General features: G+C 43.8%; 3 protein-coding genes across 3 annotated transcripts; all 3 read left to right on the forward strand.

The window, feature by feature from the left end:
- The first annotated feature begins 160 nt into the window (after positions 1-160).
- LOC120815801 (uncharacterized) lies at positions 161-2,461 on the forward strand. Its single transcript, XM_040170777.2, has 4 exons — positions 161-629; positions 792-951; positions 1,076-1,254; positions 1,371-2,461. The coding sequence occupies exons 1-4, from the start codon at positions 480-482 to the stop codon at positions 1,752-1,754; spliced, it is 873 nt and encodes a 290-aa protein (XP_040026711.1). The 5' UTR covers positions 161-479; the 3' UTR covers positions 1,755-2,461.
- Positions 2,462-3,581: 1,120 nt separating this feature from the next.
- Positions 3,582-7,143, forward strand: selenop2 (selenoprotein P2). Its single transcript, XM_040172030.2, has 5 exons — positions 3,582-3,691; positions 4,299-4,549; positions 4,756-4,968; positions 5,694-5,802; positions 6,199-7,143. The coding sequence occupies exons 2-5, from the start codon at positions 4,329-4,331 to the stop codon at positions 6,535-6,537; spliced, it is 882 nt and encodes a 293-aa protein (XP_040027964.2). The 5' UTR covers positions 3,582-3,691; positions 4,299-4,328; the 3' UTR covers positions 6,538-7,143.
- Positions 7,144-7,839: 696 nt separating this feature from the next.
- Positions 7,840-13,310, forward strand: elovl8a (ELOVL fatty acid elongase 8a). The gene is made up of 8 exons (XM_040172029.2): positions 7,840-7,939; positions 9,605-9,671; positions 9,780-9,967; positions 10,447-10,527; positions 10,650-10,706; positions 10,878-10,992; positions 11,090-11,217; positions 12,960-13,310. Exons 1-8 carry the CDS (start codon positions 7,934-7,936, stop codon positions 13,128-13,130), a joined length of 813 nt encoding a protein of 270 aa, XP_040027963.1. The 5' UTR covers positions 7,840-7,933; the 3' UTR covers positions 13,131-13,310.
- Positions 13,311-17,485: the final 4,175 nt, after the last annotated feature.

A 17,485-nucleotide genomic window follows, 5' to 3' on the forward strand; every position in this document is an offset into this window, starting at 1 on the left:
AGAATAAACAATAAATTGTTGCTACAAATTGTATGCTGTTGATTTGATAATTAAATATTACCTATGTTCAACCTAAATTATTTATTTTTCTTAAAACCTCCATTTCTTTATTCTGTTTTTTAACGTTTCAAAAATAATACCAAACCGGCGTTCACCACAAGCGCACGTAAACACCGTCCTTACGTCACTGTACTTTACTGTCGAGGTGAGTCGCGCCATTTTGGCTCAAACAAAGTCAGAAACATTCATTCGTCGATAAGTATTTTAAATTGTATCCACACGATACAATGTACGAGTATTCAAGACATAGCTCTGGTTTCCATCAGTTTTAATTAATGCTAATGTGACTTTTTTTACACTCCGTAACTGACGTCGGGCAGCTAAAAGTAACGTTTAAGATTAAAAAGCTCCGTTTAGGTGCATTACCAGCCAAGCTATCTGGACTCTTTGCTAGATTTGCTGTCGCTCTAAGCTCCGCGATGGGTGGCTGCTCTGCTCCGAACTGCTCCAATTCCACCAGCATCGGTAAGCAGCTGTTCAGGTTCCCCAAAGACCCTGTCCGCAAGAAGAAATGGGTGGTGAACTGTCGACGTGACTTTGAGCCGACTCCTCACTCCAGACTCTGCCAGGTAGCCTCAGAGCTCCACAGCTTAATAACAACATCAATTCAACGTTCACCTGCACGTGACTTTAATTCTAATTAGCACCCACGTTATGCATGATCTTTTCTTTTTGTGCGTGCATTATTATTTGGATGAAATGCATGTGTCTCCCTGTCTCGTTCCCATAAGGACCACTTTGAGCAGAGCCAGTTCGAGGAGATAGCGAGGTCTCCCGCCGGGGGTAAGAAGCTGAAGCCGAATGCCATTCCCACTGTGTTCACCGCTGGAGACCCTCCTTACCCCGCGGTCACTATTCCCTACATCCTGCTGCCCATGAAACCCGAACCAGGTAAATGCAAGTTGATGGCAATGTTTAAACCGTACGTAATGGATGAATCATATCGCACTCGCTGGTGTGGCACATTTGCACAAAATACAGGAAATACAACTTTATTGTTGCTCTGTGTTTGCAGTGGAGAAGGAGCTGACCTTCGGGGACCATGGCTATGCCAGACGCACCCCTCTGCCTGGCCTGGAGGAGGAGGAGGAGGCCGACGGGACTGCAGAGGACCAGCAGCCCTGCACACAGTGTCACCTGCTCAAGAAGCAGCTGGAGCAGGAGATGCAGCACACTGCCCGGCTCCAGAAGGAGGTCTCTCTTTGCCCAAATGAATGTGTCGTAGTTGTTGTTTTTTCTTGGAAGGGCCAATGTGACTGTTGATTTTGATGGTGGCAGCCTGGGTAACCATGTTTTTTCTTCCCTGTCAGGCAGAGGAGATGAAGAAGCGCCTGTATCGACTCAACCGGATCGAGAAGGGTCTCCAGAACTTTCTGTTTGAGGACCAGATTCGCGCGCTGTCCCTCACCAAACGCTCGCGGCGCGCCGTCTGGTCTCCAGAGACCATCCTGAAGGCCCGAAAGATCCGCTGTGCAGTTGGCACGAAGGGCTACGAGTACTTAAGGGAGCTGGGGTACCCTCTGCCCTCCTATAGAACACTGTGTAACCGCCTGGAGACTAAGATCATGGTAACCACTGACATGAGCTGTGAGGAGCTGGCGGAGCTGAGCCTTGGCCTCATGGCCACCTGTACCAGTCCCACTGACGCCGTCGGGGACAACGATGAGGAGGAACTGATAGGCGTGTTGTCCTGATTGCGGCAGTTTTGCACAACTCTCTGACTCCAACCAGGAATGTGCAGCGTTTGGGCGTATTATGCTTCTAATCTCCCGATCTGCACCACTAAGATCTAAATTCGCTCAATTCACGCAAGATGCTGGGGCTCTCAGTCAGTCGGGCTTTGTGATCGAGGTGTTTCTGACCATGATGGCGATGCTAAGCTACTGTGTGCGAGGAGAAGGCGACCATGAGCTGTGTGGAACGGATAGACATGTTTTGCACAAAGCGCTTTGACTTTGATTCATGTGTTCACAGGTATTTTAACATGTTTAAACTGAAGGTGTTTACATGCACAATAAAACCCTGGTAGTATGTAGTATACTATATATATATATATATATATATATATATATATATATATATATATATATATATATATATATATACATACATGTGTCCTGGGTTAGGTAGGTTCAGTATTCCCATATTATGAGGACGATGGCATGTATCAGTTTCCTGTTCATAATTATTTATCATTTCATGGTGTGTGTAAAGCAAGAGCACACAACCGGGATAAAAGTTGGTGTCTAGAAAGATGTTTTCTTTTAAACATAAGCCGGTGGTTTTAAACTATGCTGTTTTACTGAACTTCTTCTATGAGCAATTCAAATGCTGACAGGAATATTAGTAATAATATCCTCAATTCATGAAGCCTATTAAATTCATGTTTGCAAAACTGAAACTGTATCCTGTTTGTCGGTGAGGAATCCAATCACTTATTGGGGAGTACACTTCATTATAGAGTCAACATGACAAAGTGATCCCTTTGTAGGTATTCACCTACTGGTAGTGTGATTCTACCTGAGAGGAATCTCTGGCTTGCAGTGCAGTTGTAATCACCACAAAGCAGCTCACATGACAATTAATATCCAGAGTAGCCATGAGAAGAAAATAAAGTGGTTGTGCAGAATGATCTGTGTTCTTCATATTGTCTGCATGTGTGAGAGAGACACTACATATGAGGTAACAAACATGGCTGGCATCACTGTGCTGGTTACATCACAACTGTCATGGGCCCCACCGACTGCTCTACTAACGGAAGAAACAAGCCCCCACCTCAAGGCCCCTTAAATTCCTCTGAAGTAACGGATGTGTCGGATGCAGAGCTGCTATCTGGGTCATCTTCACCCTGTGGAAGCCGACGGCAGGGGGGGACGTTTGCTCAGGTCGGACTTTGAGCGATTCACTCTTCACTCAATTTGATATGGTTTGGCGCTTAGCTTCTTACTTGAGCTGAACTGAGTAGAAAGACCAACGTACCAAGTTTCGGTAGATGTTTTTGTACCGGCTCTGCTCCCCGGGACACCAGTTCAGGGCCGTTTCCTCTGAGGGTCTCCTGGTCGTGCTGATCGTCATTGAGTTCGGCCTCCCGTCTGTTCCAAAAGTGCGACCATGGTTCTGTTTGTCACACGGTGGCGTTCAGCCCTCGAAGCCAATAAAGTAAAGCAAATACACTCAAGCATTCGGATCAATATGAGAGTTCTTTGGACGGTAAACAGGACTGGAGAGCCTGCGCTCGCTCCGTAGGGGCATTATATTCCATTTGGCATTTTTACCGCGGTTTGCACTTGGCGTTGTAAGCTGCGAGGCCCCAGATCAGTCCCCGCCATTGAGAGGCAATGTTCTACCCAGCACATGTATTGTCATGTGTGTCCCCCTTTTCCTGCTGGAAATGAAAAGAAGGTGGAAAAAGGCCTGATGGTATTACATAGTATGTGGTATTAGATTTGATGCTCTTCAGATTACACTAAGAATGTGAAATGTTTACAGACACTAGGTCTCTCTCTCTCTCTCTCTCTCTCTCCCTCCCCTCTTGTTTGATTTAAGGGGAGTGCTCCCCCCACTCCGGCTTTATAAACAGCAGGGCTTGACGCTCTGTTTATGTGGGGCACAGGAGAGAGAGTGGACAGTGGTAAGTTCGGACAGCAGTTTTCTTTGATATTTATTAACTCATCGGAGTCCCAGTTTTTTTATCCTGAAATGGATATTATTAAAATTGCCAACCTATCGTATTAGATTTTTCTGCACTAGGGGGGTAATTAGCTGTTTTCTGAAGCGACTTACAGGTCATTCATTTTTTACGTTTGTTAGGGATGATGTGAACTCAGCAGGCGGTTTCTGCGTACAAAGGCCGTCCCTCCCTGTTGGTAAAACTGTTGTTTTCTTCCAGGCAGCGAGCGGCTTATTGAGATTAAACATGCAGTTGTCTCTTGTCGGTCCTGTCCGGCCCGTTTGCAGACATTCTTCTGTCTGTTCAGGCTGTGTACCCCATAATAAAAACTCTTTCTGCCGATTATTTCCACATGCGATGAGAGAGACAATAAGGGAATCATTTGGCTCAGGGCAAAGGGAAACGCTGCCAAAGGTTGAGTTTGCTTTCCTTCATCACTGTGCACGTGCTGCTCTGCGCCGTAGCTCACCGACTGCTTTGGTGATTTTCTTTGGGTTAAAGTTTGGTCGGTGTCTTAAAGGCCCTTATGTGTACAAAGGTATACTTCTCTCTCTCTCTCGTCCGGTAGCTTGGGTGCAGCCTGCCAGGGGGAGGGACAATGAGCGCTGTCTCGTTGCTGTACGCCGCCCTGCCAGGTCTGCTCTGGGCCTCGCATGTCAGCCTGCTTGTGGAGGGGGACAATGACGCCTCCAGGATCTGCAAGCCGGCCCCCCACTGGACGATAAAGGAGCGCGCACCCATGCAAGAGCTGCTGGGAAATGTGGTCGTGGTGGCGCTTCTCAAGGCCAGCTGACAGTTCTGTCTCACTCAGGCCTCCAAGTAAGGACACGGTCTCACAGAGACCTTTTGAACCAAGTGTCCTTTTGAATTAGTAAGATCATTAAGTCACAAGTTGTAGACATAATTTTTCTGTTTTTCCATATTTCCATTATCGCTTATTTAGTGAGTGTGCCGCTGTACGATGTGTTAACAGTTTCACCCCATCAGCCTTTCTTCTTACTTTAACTGTCTCTCTCTCCCTGAAGGATCGGAGGCCTGCGTGACAAGCTGAACCGCAGCAACCTGACAGACGTGTCTTTTATGATAGTGAATGAGCGCGAGCCTCACTCCAGAGCCATGTACTGGGAGCTGAAGAGGAGAGCGCCCCCTGGTGTCCCCGTCTACCAGCAGGCTGCCCTTCAGAGTGATGTGTGGGAGGCCCTGGATGGGGACAAAGACGACTTCCTGGTCTACGACAGGTGAGGTCTCTTCAACACACACAGAAACCATGTCCTCTGTTTATGCATTAGGAAGGTTTTGAGCTTCGAATGAGATCAAATATGCTGAACTATGTACTTGATGTTAAAAGTGGACAAAGTCACTGTGATGTTTCGATCTCTGGAGTTCTGTGTTTTTCCGCCTTTTGCCATCTTGTTCCTCACAACCAGATGTCACATGAGAGAGTGGAGCTATTTACAACCAAACGCTGAACGAAACATCTGTTGGCGGCCCAAATCAAACCGTTACTTTTTTATAAAGTGAAAACACTCTTTGAAAAGGTTAAAGTTCAAAGACAAAGACCCAGACAACTCCCAGAATGTCATAGCAACCTGTCGATCACAGTGAGCGCAAAGCTAAATCCAAACCTGCTTCATGGTCTGTGTGCGACCATCATTTACCAAGAAGACTTGAAAGATTGAGACCATAAAGTTTGTTTTGCATTTTTTTTGCAACCAGATAGGTCGCCCCCAGATGGCCATCAGAGAGAATGCAGCTGTTTTGAGAATACACATATTGTCAATCATCAAGTTCTGGATTATATCAGGGTTCAATATTGTTTTTAACAAAAAAAAGTGTGTTAAAAATATTGTAATATTCTTCAAATGTGCTCTGAACGTGCATCAGTGTGACTCGGTGTGAAAATAAGGACCATTACATTGCAGTGACTCCCATCAACATTTGGATTCTCTCTCTTTTTCTCCAGGTGCGGTTTGCTCACCTTCCACATTGTGCTGCCGTACAGTTTCCTGCATAACGTCTATGTAGAGGCTGCAATCAGAGCTACTTATCTTAAAAACATCTGTAATTGCACTGTGAGTAACCACAACACACACACACACACACACACACAAATACACACGCAAATACTTACCATGCACACAAAAGGCTGTGAATAGTAAAACTCATTCACTCAAGTGATTTTCAGTGTTTAGAAGTCACTCATACGTACCCCGTTTAAATCAAGCTGCACTAAAAAAATCATTTTTGTATTCATGATGGGAAAAATTACTTTGTATACTGTGATGGAACAGTACAACAGCAGTACAACTCCAAATTAATTGTTTAACCTTGCATCAAGTCTGCTGGATGTAAATAGGTTATTGTAATAGGGACTTGACGGCATGATGAAATGTTGTTCTGCTTCCCCCTCGTGGCTGAAATACGATCTAATTTCAAGAATGAATAAACATGAATGTGATCTTTCGCAGGTGGATTCTGTTGTATCAAGTTTAAACAATAGCGTCATGAACAACGAGACAGACTTTAATGTCAGCCAGACCAATGCAACACCCAGAATTCAACCGGACACAAACGATCCAGAGGGGGCCGGGACACCTCCTCCACCGACTCATCACCACAGCCATCATCATCATCAACATCATCATCTTCATCATCCTCATCATGCTCACCTGAATCAACCTCTGCATGATACGAGTCAGAATATAACTCGTCATCCTCTCAGTGTCCACCACCACCACCACCCTCATCATCATCATCAGCAGCAGCAGCAGCCTGGCAACCACAGTGGGACGGCGGTGGATCATTAGGAAGTGTTTGGAGCAGTGTTTGGAGCTGCATCTCTTTGAGCAGCATTGCGATTGGGGTTTCGTCTGAGAGCACCTCCACGCCTCAGTCCTCAGCCTGGGTGACGTAGCCGGTGCTTCCCCATCTACTCTCATTAATGAAGTCCATGGTGTGAAACCTGCCCGCAGGACGCTGTGGACGGATGTGTGTGTGTGGAGAGAAGGGGCGTGCTGGTTATGGTCACCCAGACGGAGTGAGAGGGTGGTGTGCGCTGCTAGCGAGCCCCGGTCACTTTACTACCCCAATGTTCTTCTGTCCATCCTGTGACACTGTGCTAATAATAATAATAATAATAATAATATTAATACCTTTTTACTTGTAATTTCCTAAATGCATGTTTTAACGGTGGCAGAATAAATTAGATTAGTATCCAATTAATTATTAGAGGCTATAAATTGCCCCGGCAAGCCCATTCTTCACTTGTTCTTCAAATGTAGTAATACTGGGTTGAAATACCCCACGTTACTACGTTAGATCAAATTAGCATATTTGCTGTGGATTTAAAACTTTTCTGAATGTAGATGTTACCTCTAGATTGTTGTTCTCCATTAAAAGGAAAATACATTTGATGCAACGTGTCTCATCCCTCTCTGAGAGCGGTGTGGTCCCTCTACGTCCCACGTACCTGGAGATGGGAGGTAATCTTGTCCTCAACAGGTCAGGCCTAGGGACTGCAGGGTCAGATACAAATACAAAAGGGCTGGAACTCAAACGATTGAGACTTGTAGTATCTTTTGACACACATGTGTGGAAATGGGCTGAGGAGGGGACAGTGGGTTTGCGGGTGAGAGGGGATCAAACATGGTGTCCTGATAGCAGCAGGGATGACGGCTAACAGTGATCCGATTCCACAATAGAGAGACTAAAACTAGGATTGCCAATCTTGAGAGACTATCAGGGGTTTGCTACATTTAAATAACAAAATCAAAACCCTGCCCAGTGTAAACCTAAATAAACCCCATGATGGGTCAACAAGGATTGTGCGGCCTCTGGACAGACCCCAGTGAGCTGTTTCCTGTCCTGTCTTTATGTACTCACTTTTTCTCCTATAAAAACCCCAAAACCTGGACAAATTATATATATATATATAATAGTTACAATAGCACATTGTGCTTTCTGAATACGACTGAAGGGTTTTAGCTGCACGGCAGGCACCTGACATGCTGTCCTAGGATAAAGGACCGCTCTGCCATATGTCCATCTGGACACACACACACACACACACACACACACACACACACACACACACACACACACACTTAGAGCAGGTGGATTATCTCAGTGTTGCTTAACACATGGCTGAGTTGCAGCATGCTTTGACAGACGAGGGCTGTGGAGGAACATTTGAAAACAAACACAATGAAGGTAAGGATGTGGTGATTCGTGCAGTTCTTTAGGACAGACAACTGACAGTTCAATTGTTTTTATGAGTCCTTCATTTATGATTGAATGTACTCATATGTCTTTCCAAGTGTATATTTATACATGAGAGCAACTGTAGCATACTAGTTTCCTCTGGCGATCAACAAAGTGTTGTGATTCTCTTTGGGCTAAACCAGATTAAAAGGAACCGTGTTATATCAGCTACGCAGCTCTTGTTAAGTATTGCAGACTGCCATTACCATTCATTTGCATGTGCGTTGTCTGTATTGGGGAACATGGGTAAACCTGAGCTGGCCGTAGCAGAGCTTTATGGGGGATGTTACTCTCCACGTCCCAGTGAGGAGGCCAAACCACTCATCCCTGTCCTCACGGCCAACAAAGTCATTAGTGCTTTCACAGTTATTGGTTAGATGCTCGGGTGGAAAATAACTTTTAATACTTCATCTTTCAGAAGACCCTGTCTCACACATTGGTGGAAGAACAGTGGAGATGAAATGATGAAGCAGGTTCTACGTAGAGGTTAGGAATAGGTTCCTGCTTGCTTAATTAGGAGTTACAAAATGACAGGACCAGTGTGTATGATTTATTTATTGTGGTGTTTTTTTATTAAATAAAAAGGGAATCAGACATTCATAAGTATAACCAGCTGAGAATAAGAATGCATGTATTTGGTTACCTTAGAACAAGCCTTTCACATGTCTACAGGGGGAGCAAGTCTCGACCAGCATTCTCCATTCCTAAAAACGATGGGTCTCTTATGGGTGAATCTTCCTAAATCACACCGTTCCCCCAGTGAAACCCTCACTATTCTGCTTACCAAACAAATGATTAAAATGTATCGACTCAAGTGTTTAAATCTAGCAGCTGTTTGCATCTAAATGCTTTAGTTTTATCCTCAGCACTGCCAGTATTTTACTTTGGTGCAGAAATACTAGATCTGTTCATTATTGAGTATTTCATCAGATTCTAGTTTACGAAACTGCAGCAAGTTAAAACCTTAAATCCTAAATAGCATTCAAAACATAACAATTAAAAAAGTTTAAAACTTTGAATTAACACCTCAGATATGATGTTTTATAAGGAAGATGTAAGAAGACAAAGGAAGATGAGGACAGGAAGTAGCTGACCTGCTGTGTACAGAGCTTCCATCTGCAAACACTAGATGGCAGCACTGTCCTGGGTCTAACATCACCCTGTCCTTCTCATTAGGCAGCCATTCATCAAGGGGATTATTAGTTATTATCCATTATCAAGAGATGCATTTGGATTAGTCAACATAATCCTCGCATTGTAATCCAGATGATCTCTGGGTGGTTTAATGAAATTTGCAGAGGGGTGCTATTCTTTATGTGAGACCTTTCAGAGGAGGAGAAATATTATACAAATTTGAAAATAACACTAAAATGCCATTGATGGTTACCTTAATAGCAAAAGTTGATAAAAGAAGAATTAATTTAATACCATTTTATGAACCTTAAATAATCAAACTCCATTGTGCTTGAACAAGGCTGTCAAATGTATTTTGTGAATAAATGTCCAACATCTGGCCTGGAGGGAGATTACCAGATGTAATTTTTCAACGCAGCGTTGTAGTTTAAGTGTTTCTACCTAATGAACGTTTCTTCCGCTCATGTGTATCCATGTCAGGGGGTTCCGGCACTCACTATTTGGCAGAAATTGAAATTATTCTACGAAGGGGTCTTAAGAAATGGAGGCAAGTCTTTATGTTGCACGTCATCAATATTTTAGTGATGTATAGTTATTTATGGCAGACACAGTCTGTGCTTATTTCATCCTTGTCCCTTGCTGTCTCTTTGTCTAGACAAGAGGACAGACAGTTGGCTGCTGGTCTACTCGCCTGTGCCAATCAGCTTCATCTTCCTGTGGTACCTGGTCATCATATGGGTGGGGCCAAAGCTGATGGAGAAGAGGCAGCCAGTCAACCTCAAGCCTGTCCTGATAGTTTACAACTTTGCCATGGTCTGCCTGTCGGCGTACATGTTCTATGAGGTATCACTGTCTGTGGGGGGGATATACATGTATGGGGTGGGTAGGTATGGGTTTTTAAATGCTATTCTAATGTTTGCATTTCGGAAACAGCTGCCGGCATGCGGAATGTAAAGAATCAATTGATTCCGCTAATACCAGAACTCTCTGAGCCGGTATGGAAGTTAAAGAAGCAATAAGAAACACAACACAAACAGGTGCAAGAACATGCAAATATCTCATCATTTTTCATTAAAGCCAATGGGCTTGTGACACACACAACGTTTTGGGTTGGCTCTCACGCCTCTCACTGCTCTCACAACTCCATATTTGCTTGCAGCTGGCGGCTGTTTTCCAGGAGAATACTAAAAAACGACTGTACATGCGGTTCACGAAGTTGTCTGTGCGTCAACGAAACAGGAAACTGATTTCGCTTACTAACAACAGGCAACATCTGTGGGAAAAATGCAATGATTTAGAGAAAGCGGCTTTTGTCTTCCCAGTTTACAGCCTCTGCCTGGTTGGCCAGATACAGTCTGCTGTGCCAGCCGGTCGACTACAGTGACAGCCCACTGGCCACAAGGGTAAGAGATTTTATTAAACCACACTGCATGAAACTATTTCTAAATAAACCTCCACTCTGGAGAAATGATCTGTCATAGCACCTCACAATAAAAGCCAACACAATTGTGTCCTGATGGTGCAGATGGCCAGCGTGTGCTGGTGGTTCTACTTCTCCAAAGTGATAGAGCTCAGTGACACAGTGAGTATAAAATTAGTAAAAGGAGGCATTTGGATTTTTAAGACTTTGTTATTTCAAACCCCAAAATAATCACAGAACCTCTTGAATAAAGTAATAATGAAGGTATTTTATCGCGCTCTATGGAAGCTCTCACAGTAGGCCGGCCTTTGTGTGTGTGTTGTGTGTGTTCAGATATTTTTCATCCTGAGGAAGAAGAACAGTCAGCTGACCTTCCTCCACATCTACCATCACGCCACCATGATCTTCAACTGGTGGGCTGGGGTGAAATTTGTGGCTGGTGGCCAGTGTGAGTGAATGTAAACCCACCCAGACGTATGATGCCATTTAGAAACATACGCTCGGTGGCTTAAATTGTAATGGTCATGCTTGGCAAATGTCCACAGCTTTCCTGATCGGCCTGATCAACTCCCTGGTCCATGTGGTGATGTACCTGTATTACGGCCTGGCAGCTTTGGGCCCGAGCGTGTCCAAATACCTGTGGTGGAAGCGCTACCTCACCTCCCTGCAGCTGGTCAGTATCTGTCTTTTCTTTTCTTTTAAAACGTTTTCACTTCTCACAATACCACTGTTGTCTTCAAAAGTGAGACACTTTAACATCTTAACATGGCACAAGGTATTTCAGATCCCCTCTTTGGGTAATTTCTATGTTAGTGTTTTACTATACTTATAGTATACATACTTCGTCTGATCATTTTGGGTGCTTGTCGAACAAAGATGAGGTGGAGTAAAACCGGTAATAAGAAAGCAATTAGGGACCTTCAAATTGAAAGTATTACTTTTAGCGTCCTGTTTGTGAAATAAAGCCTTTGTCAGTGCTGTGGTACATTTATAATGAAAAGAAGACATGATGGAGATGAGTTTGCCTTTTGGGGCAAAATATGTCACAATTTCAAACGTATGTGAGGTTTTCTTTGAACACATGCATTTCTCCAAGGTGCCAATTAGAGTGACTCACAAGGGCGCTATCCGCGTTTGGAGGGTTCGCTGTCCCTATGGTCCCCTTCTCCCTGTCCCAGCGGTCCCAGCACAACCGCCTTGCTGCTGGCTGTAATTACGACCTGAGTGTTCGGGTCCTAAAACGTGTCCACTGTCAGGTAGTTCCAGAGCTCGAGGTTCTCAACTCGGACAAGAATAACACAAGGCCTCCTACTTGTTTTTTTCCTTTTGATTGGCCGTTGGCGTGAAAAAGGATTAACTAACTACTGCACCATCTGTTGTATAGCATTGATGAAGAGACAATGCATCCTGTAGTTATTTCTTCCCTTCTATATGGCTGCAGCATATATAGGTCAGTATGGTGGCTGATTATGTAACACTAATTGTACTGACCTCGGATGTGACCCCCAAGCCTTCATTAACAGTTGGTTTTTAGGGGGGAGAATTAATGCCCAAGCGCACCAAATCATATTTATCCTTTAAAAAGTTACGTCTTATTGTGCTAAATCCACACTGAGACTCTTCAGGAACCCTTATAACTTGCAAGATGAGGGCCAAATACTATCTGGCACTGAAGCATTAGCAAGAAAATAGTCTGAACAGCATTCACTGCCAGTTCTTCCCATTAGCTCTGGGAACTTGTTAATGCACGTTGAAGCGTTACTATAGCGTTATTTAAAATAATTAATGTTTTTGAAAAGTCTGTGGCTCTGAATACAACAATGTTTCTCAAACTGTGGGGTGCGACTTTCTAGTTGGTTGTATGTTGAAATTCTAAATTATTCCATTTCAAGAACTTCGTTGAGAACTTTCCAAGGTGATAATGGACTGCTGTTGTCTTGAGAGTGGCCGGAAGTCTCATTCTCATGCAGGTTCTCATTGCAACCACTAACCACTGACATGTCAAATATTTGTATTTAATACTATACTACCAGTATACAAATACTGTACTTATTATGTTTTGCACAGATAAAACTTTGCACTGATCTAACAAGATGGTTGCCTATTTTATTTGTTTTTATTTTGTTTTTTATCTGCAGGAGCAATCTGGTTTGAAAGTGACAACATTTTTTGATTCCATTATTGGAAAAAGCGTTCATGGACGAGTCACCAAATGAATATTTGTCATAATTTGGTTGCCCAGCACTAATTATTATACATATCATATCTAATATAATCATATGAGAAGTGTATTTGACAATGTTTTAAATTGCCAGTTGTTGTCAATCGCTCTGTATTTCCTCAAAAACTGTGGTCACTCACAGTGGAGCTGGTACTGTCTCACGCTCTCTCTTACGTGTCCGTCTGTCCCCTCAGCTCCAGTTTTTTATCGTTACCTTCCACACCACCTACAACCTGTTTGTCGACTGTGACTTCCCTGACTCCATGAACATGGCTGTGCTTGCCTACTCTCTCAGTCTCATCGCTCTCTTCAGTAACTTCTACTACCACACTTACCTCGCCGAGAAGAAGACCAAGACGGCATAGGGTGTGAGAAAGAGGGGACTGTATGACAGAGAAGAGGTCAAATAAATTGAAAACAGAGTGTACAGAAAAAGAAAGAGGAGCGCTGAAATAGCTTGTTTGATATAGAAAGCATTCATTCAATGTCTTTTTGCATAGATCAAATAGCCACAATATAAAACCTCTATTTCTTGTGTCATTGTATCCTTTTGTGTCAATTCTTGTGTATATATTTTCATTAATAATGATAATAATAATTTTATTAATAATATATGTGCCTTAAACACACACACACACACACACACACACACACACACACACACACACACCGTTTATTACTTATGTGTGTCTTCGGCAGTCATCTATTCCTTCTGTTCATTTGTCAAGTACCGAGATCACAAAACCCACTCAGCAGACATTAACAGCCCGTTTCATCCCTCCCCCAGCTGCTAATGGACCCGACGTTAAGTCGCTTCGTTCTTCTCTTTCACCCATTGGATGGCAGTCACAGCCAATCAACTGTTGGCCGCCATTAACTCTGTATCCATCTATCCCACCCCCCCCTCTTTTCTTTTTTTTTAGATCAGGGCCCCCCTCCCCAGCTTCTAGCATTTAATCCCTCTTACCAGCCCACAACCCCCTGGTTCCATCTGTCATGCTGTAGGATAATTGCCAGGCAGTGATCTCATCCGCTCCCCCTTGTGGGCTGAGATGAGTTCTGCTTCCTTTACACTGTATGCCCCTCCTCCTCCATCACTTATTTCCAATCTGTTCACTAGCTACATATCTGTGCTCTACTTCATACTGAACGTCATTAAAACACACTGTGGAATGACAAAATCAAACCACTCAGAAGTCATCTTGGATACCAATCAGCTCAATGAGGCAACTTGACACATTTTAGGGGGATCAGTCATTTTCATGTGGGTTTTCAAAATGGTCTTAGAACCACAGCGAAGGCCAGACTAGTGCTCTAAAAAGCATAGCAAAATGAAAACCACTGTAACTAAGTGGAAGGTGGAGTTGCATGTCAGTCAGAGCAATTGTGCTTTCAAAACCGGCCGCAGAAATCACAGACTCTTCAACTCCTGGAAATGCTACATGCTATTTTTCACATTGGACATTTTGAAATCTTACTACAGAAGAAGCCCAGGAGTAGCTAACAATACAAACATTGACAGCGTGTCATTAATTCAGTCCGACTCCAGTGTTCTTACGGCTCAGTAGGAATTCATTAGGGCTAAAAAACACTTTTCCTGTAGACAATTCAGAAACATACGAAAGGAGAAAAATTCCTTTGGTATTTTGTATCGAGACTGCAGTTTGCATCAAAGTAACACAAGCATGCACAGTTCGGCATGATGATCACAGAACTAATGGACCAAATATTATGGTCTCTGCATTTCCCCTCCTTACTGTAATCCGACAAGCTTAAGTCTGGAGAACACCAACTTGTTGAACATGCAGGTTCTGCAGCAAGTTCAGAAGCCATCTCCTGTGATATTGTAACAGCAGATCTCGTAGTTCAATTCAATTCCTTTTTCAATTCATTTTATTTCGTATGGCCCAAAATCACAAATTACAAATTTGCCTCAGAGGGCTTTACAGTCGGTACACATGCAACATCTTCTGCCCCCAAACCCTCAGGAGGGACAAAGTGGATTGTTATTAATAAAAGGTATGTGATGTTGTAATCCCCGGGAAAAAATGTTAAAAAGCCATGGGTTAAAAATGCAATGTAAGTCGCTTTGGATAAAAGCCCTAAATGTCCTGTAATGTAATGTAACGATAAACCCCCCAATGGAGTCTGGACCTGGTGGGAGTGTTGGCTGATTAGCTGATGAAGCTGATGAAGATGGGGAGGGAGGTGGAGGGATGCGAACCAGCAGCATTACCGGCCTGAAGGTAAAGAGGCAATCATATTTAAAAGACACCATAGGTTAATTGTGTTTATTGGATAGAAGACAAAAAACACTGACATGTCACAAACAATGAGTGACAATGAGGAGTAAGTTAATGTGAGAGCCTCATCTGTTCAATGTTGAGAAACTTTTGAGGCTGTTTCAGAGATGCACAAGGAGCTTTTAGGTGGCAAAAATCTGAGGGGCTGTGAAGGTCCGTGAGAAGCTAAAACACAGCACGCTTGTTTATGATACCGTGGTAGCAATAGTGGCATCCTGTGTGTTCATTGCTGTGGTTGATACTACAGATCACGAGTGGCGCTATGGAGCAATACCTGCATGACCGGGGACTCCGTTTGGTTTGCTTCCCACACATGGGATTTCTTCAAACTGCATGGCTTATGATCGGCTCCCAGTGTGTCGTTAAACGCTGTATGAGAGCAGCGTTTCAGTGCTCCGATTGAGCACAGCGCCTTTAAACAAGGAAAGCAGTTCAACACGTTCCGTAGGCCTCAAGGCCGTGAAACAAGAAAATCCCACTGGGTAAACTTTAAAACATGTTTGAATTCATCAAGACAGATTTAGTTTAGTCTTCTTTATCTGCATATGAGAAGCTCCTCTGAAAGAGCCCTGCAGAGTCACTGCATGTGTGTCACTGAGTGCAATCCATCAGCGTACGGCAGTACTAAAATAACACCCTTGTGTAGCATTGTGAGCCACATTTTGCCGCTAGCAAGTACTTAATCCTCTCTCCATTTCAACACAAGTGTGTAGAAACACACACACAGACAGGCAGCTGATTGCCAGGAGCCCATTTAAAGTGTTGTCCCTCGGCCTCACTGCGGGCACAGCTCCAGGTTAATTACTGCCGAGTGCTGCACACCTCAGGCGTGACTGACTCTCTGACACGCCGTCACTTTGATAAACTTATGATTCTTAAGGTTTGAGTGAGTTACGGTGCCTTTGGAATGATGCAATGCTAGTTACAGGTGTCTCGTAAATATTAACGCTTTTCACTTACATGTGACAGGAATAATGTCTGATCGGCATGCGTGGCAATAAAAAATAGTTTGACCAAAACAATTGACGAAGGGACAAATATTCATTATTAAAGAGTCAGCCATGAATGGGCGTGAAAGTGTTTAATGAATTCTTGTTTGTGAATGACTTTGTCCGTCTCCTTGGTAACAGTGCTAGACGGTGTTTGGGCTGCGGTCAGCTGAAGGCACACTGTAATTAATAATCAGGTTAGGGCGGGAGAGGATATTGAAGCGCTCTCGGAGCCGCTGCGGCTGAACTTCATGGCTAGTGAGAGGGACGGGGATACACACTCGCACACGCTGACACACACAGGCATAATTGTTGATGGTGAGAGAGCTTTGGGAATAAGAGGCTGCTGAGTGTGCTTGAAGGTGAGCCACTGGGTTGTTTCGTACAATGAGGGTTAACAAGAGGCTGCGGCAATCTCGCCGTGATGGGAGCGCACTCAACCAGCAGGCAGGCTAGTGTTAATCAACCAACCAACCAGCAAGTAGCTCCTTGTCAAGTGCGTACATGTCAAGCGTGAAACTCCAAGCAGGGGCCAACACAGACTCTCCGTTTTTTAGTACCTCCAGTATAAATCGCATTTGTTCGCAAACTTCTATCTATCTATCTGTCACCCAGTCATCCCATTGTGTTAGTGCATATGTGCGCATCCATGCGTTTCTTTTGTTTTCAACAAGAGGAGGCCCATCTGTTGGAGACATTGTCCCCATTTATTGACAATGGGATGAACCCAGTGCCACCTGTATCCGTGTTATCAAAGTTATATGGGGGATGTGCCATTTGTCTTGACAGGCGTGATTTATGGCTCTTATTGTTTGCTGAGGGTCAGACAGTCTAAGACAGAGATAGAAAGAGATGTGCTCCAGCGAGGCTCAGGCCCGCAGGGTATTACCTAATTTCATTCATATTTGCATGAACCCAATTCTGCGACTGTGCCCCCTTAGCCCAAATTGATTCCTGAAAAGCTTGTTAATATTAGTCAAGGGGTGGCCACGGCAATCGGTATGTTGGTCAAAAAATAAAAAATAAATGTTTCAGCGAGGCATTAAATGATTTGTGATGCGCAGTTATCTGCTACCAAGAGCCAAAAAGAGGATATTCAGGGAAGGGTTGATCAGTCTTCGGATTCACACGAGCATCCCAAATCTCTCAGTGGTACTTGAGGTTGCTGATTTAGATGGATTACTCAACGAGCCAAAGGGCACAGGCCCAGAGCCCCAAAATGTCAGTGCTTCCTGTGGCCTTAACCTACAAAATCTGACAAAAAGAGTCATCCAGAAAGGGACTTCAAATAATCACAAATATAAAAAGTAATGGATTAGAAAGGAATGCAAATTGTCACCTAATCCGGCCACAACTGCTGATGTATGGTAAGAATCAGACTTTATTGTTCATGACTTAGTCTTTTTGCACAGATTGCATTAGCCACAG

This window comes from Gasterosteus aculeatus, chromosome 3 (genome assembly GCF_964276395.1).
Source record: "Gasterosteus aculeatus chromosome 3, fGasAcu3.hap1.1, whole genome shotgun sequence".
In the NCBI taxonomy this organism is placed as follows: domain Eukaryota; kingdom Metazoa; phylum Chordata; class Actinopteri; order Perciformes; family Gasterosteidae; genus Gasterosteus; species Gasterosteus aculeatus.

Excerpts from the sequence above, each read along its gene's own strand:
- elovl8a (XM_040172029.2), top strand. Across the intron at positions 10,993-11,089 it reads ATTTGTGGCTGGTGGCCAGT|CTTTCCTGATCGGCCTGATC; the intron begins GTGAGTGAATGT and ends AAATGTCCACAG. Across the intron at positions 11,218-12,959 it reads ACCTCACCTCCCTGCAGCTG|CTCCAGTTTTTTATCGTTAC; the intron begins GTCAGTATCTGT and ends CTGTCCCCTCAG.
- LOC120815801 (XM_040170777.2), top strand. The coding sequence starts at position 480 with ATGGGTGGCTGCTCTGCTCCGAACTGCTCCAATTCCACCAGCATCGGT. Across the intron at positions 952-1,075 it reads GCCCATGAAACCCGAACCAG|TGGAGAAGGAGCTGACCTTC; the intron begins GTAAATGCAAGT and ends CTGTGTTTGCAG. Across the intron at positions 1,255-1,370 it reads CTGCCCGGCTCCAGAAGGAG|GCAGAGGAGATGAAGAAGCG; the intron begins GTCTCTCTTTGC and ends CTTCCCTGTCAG.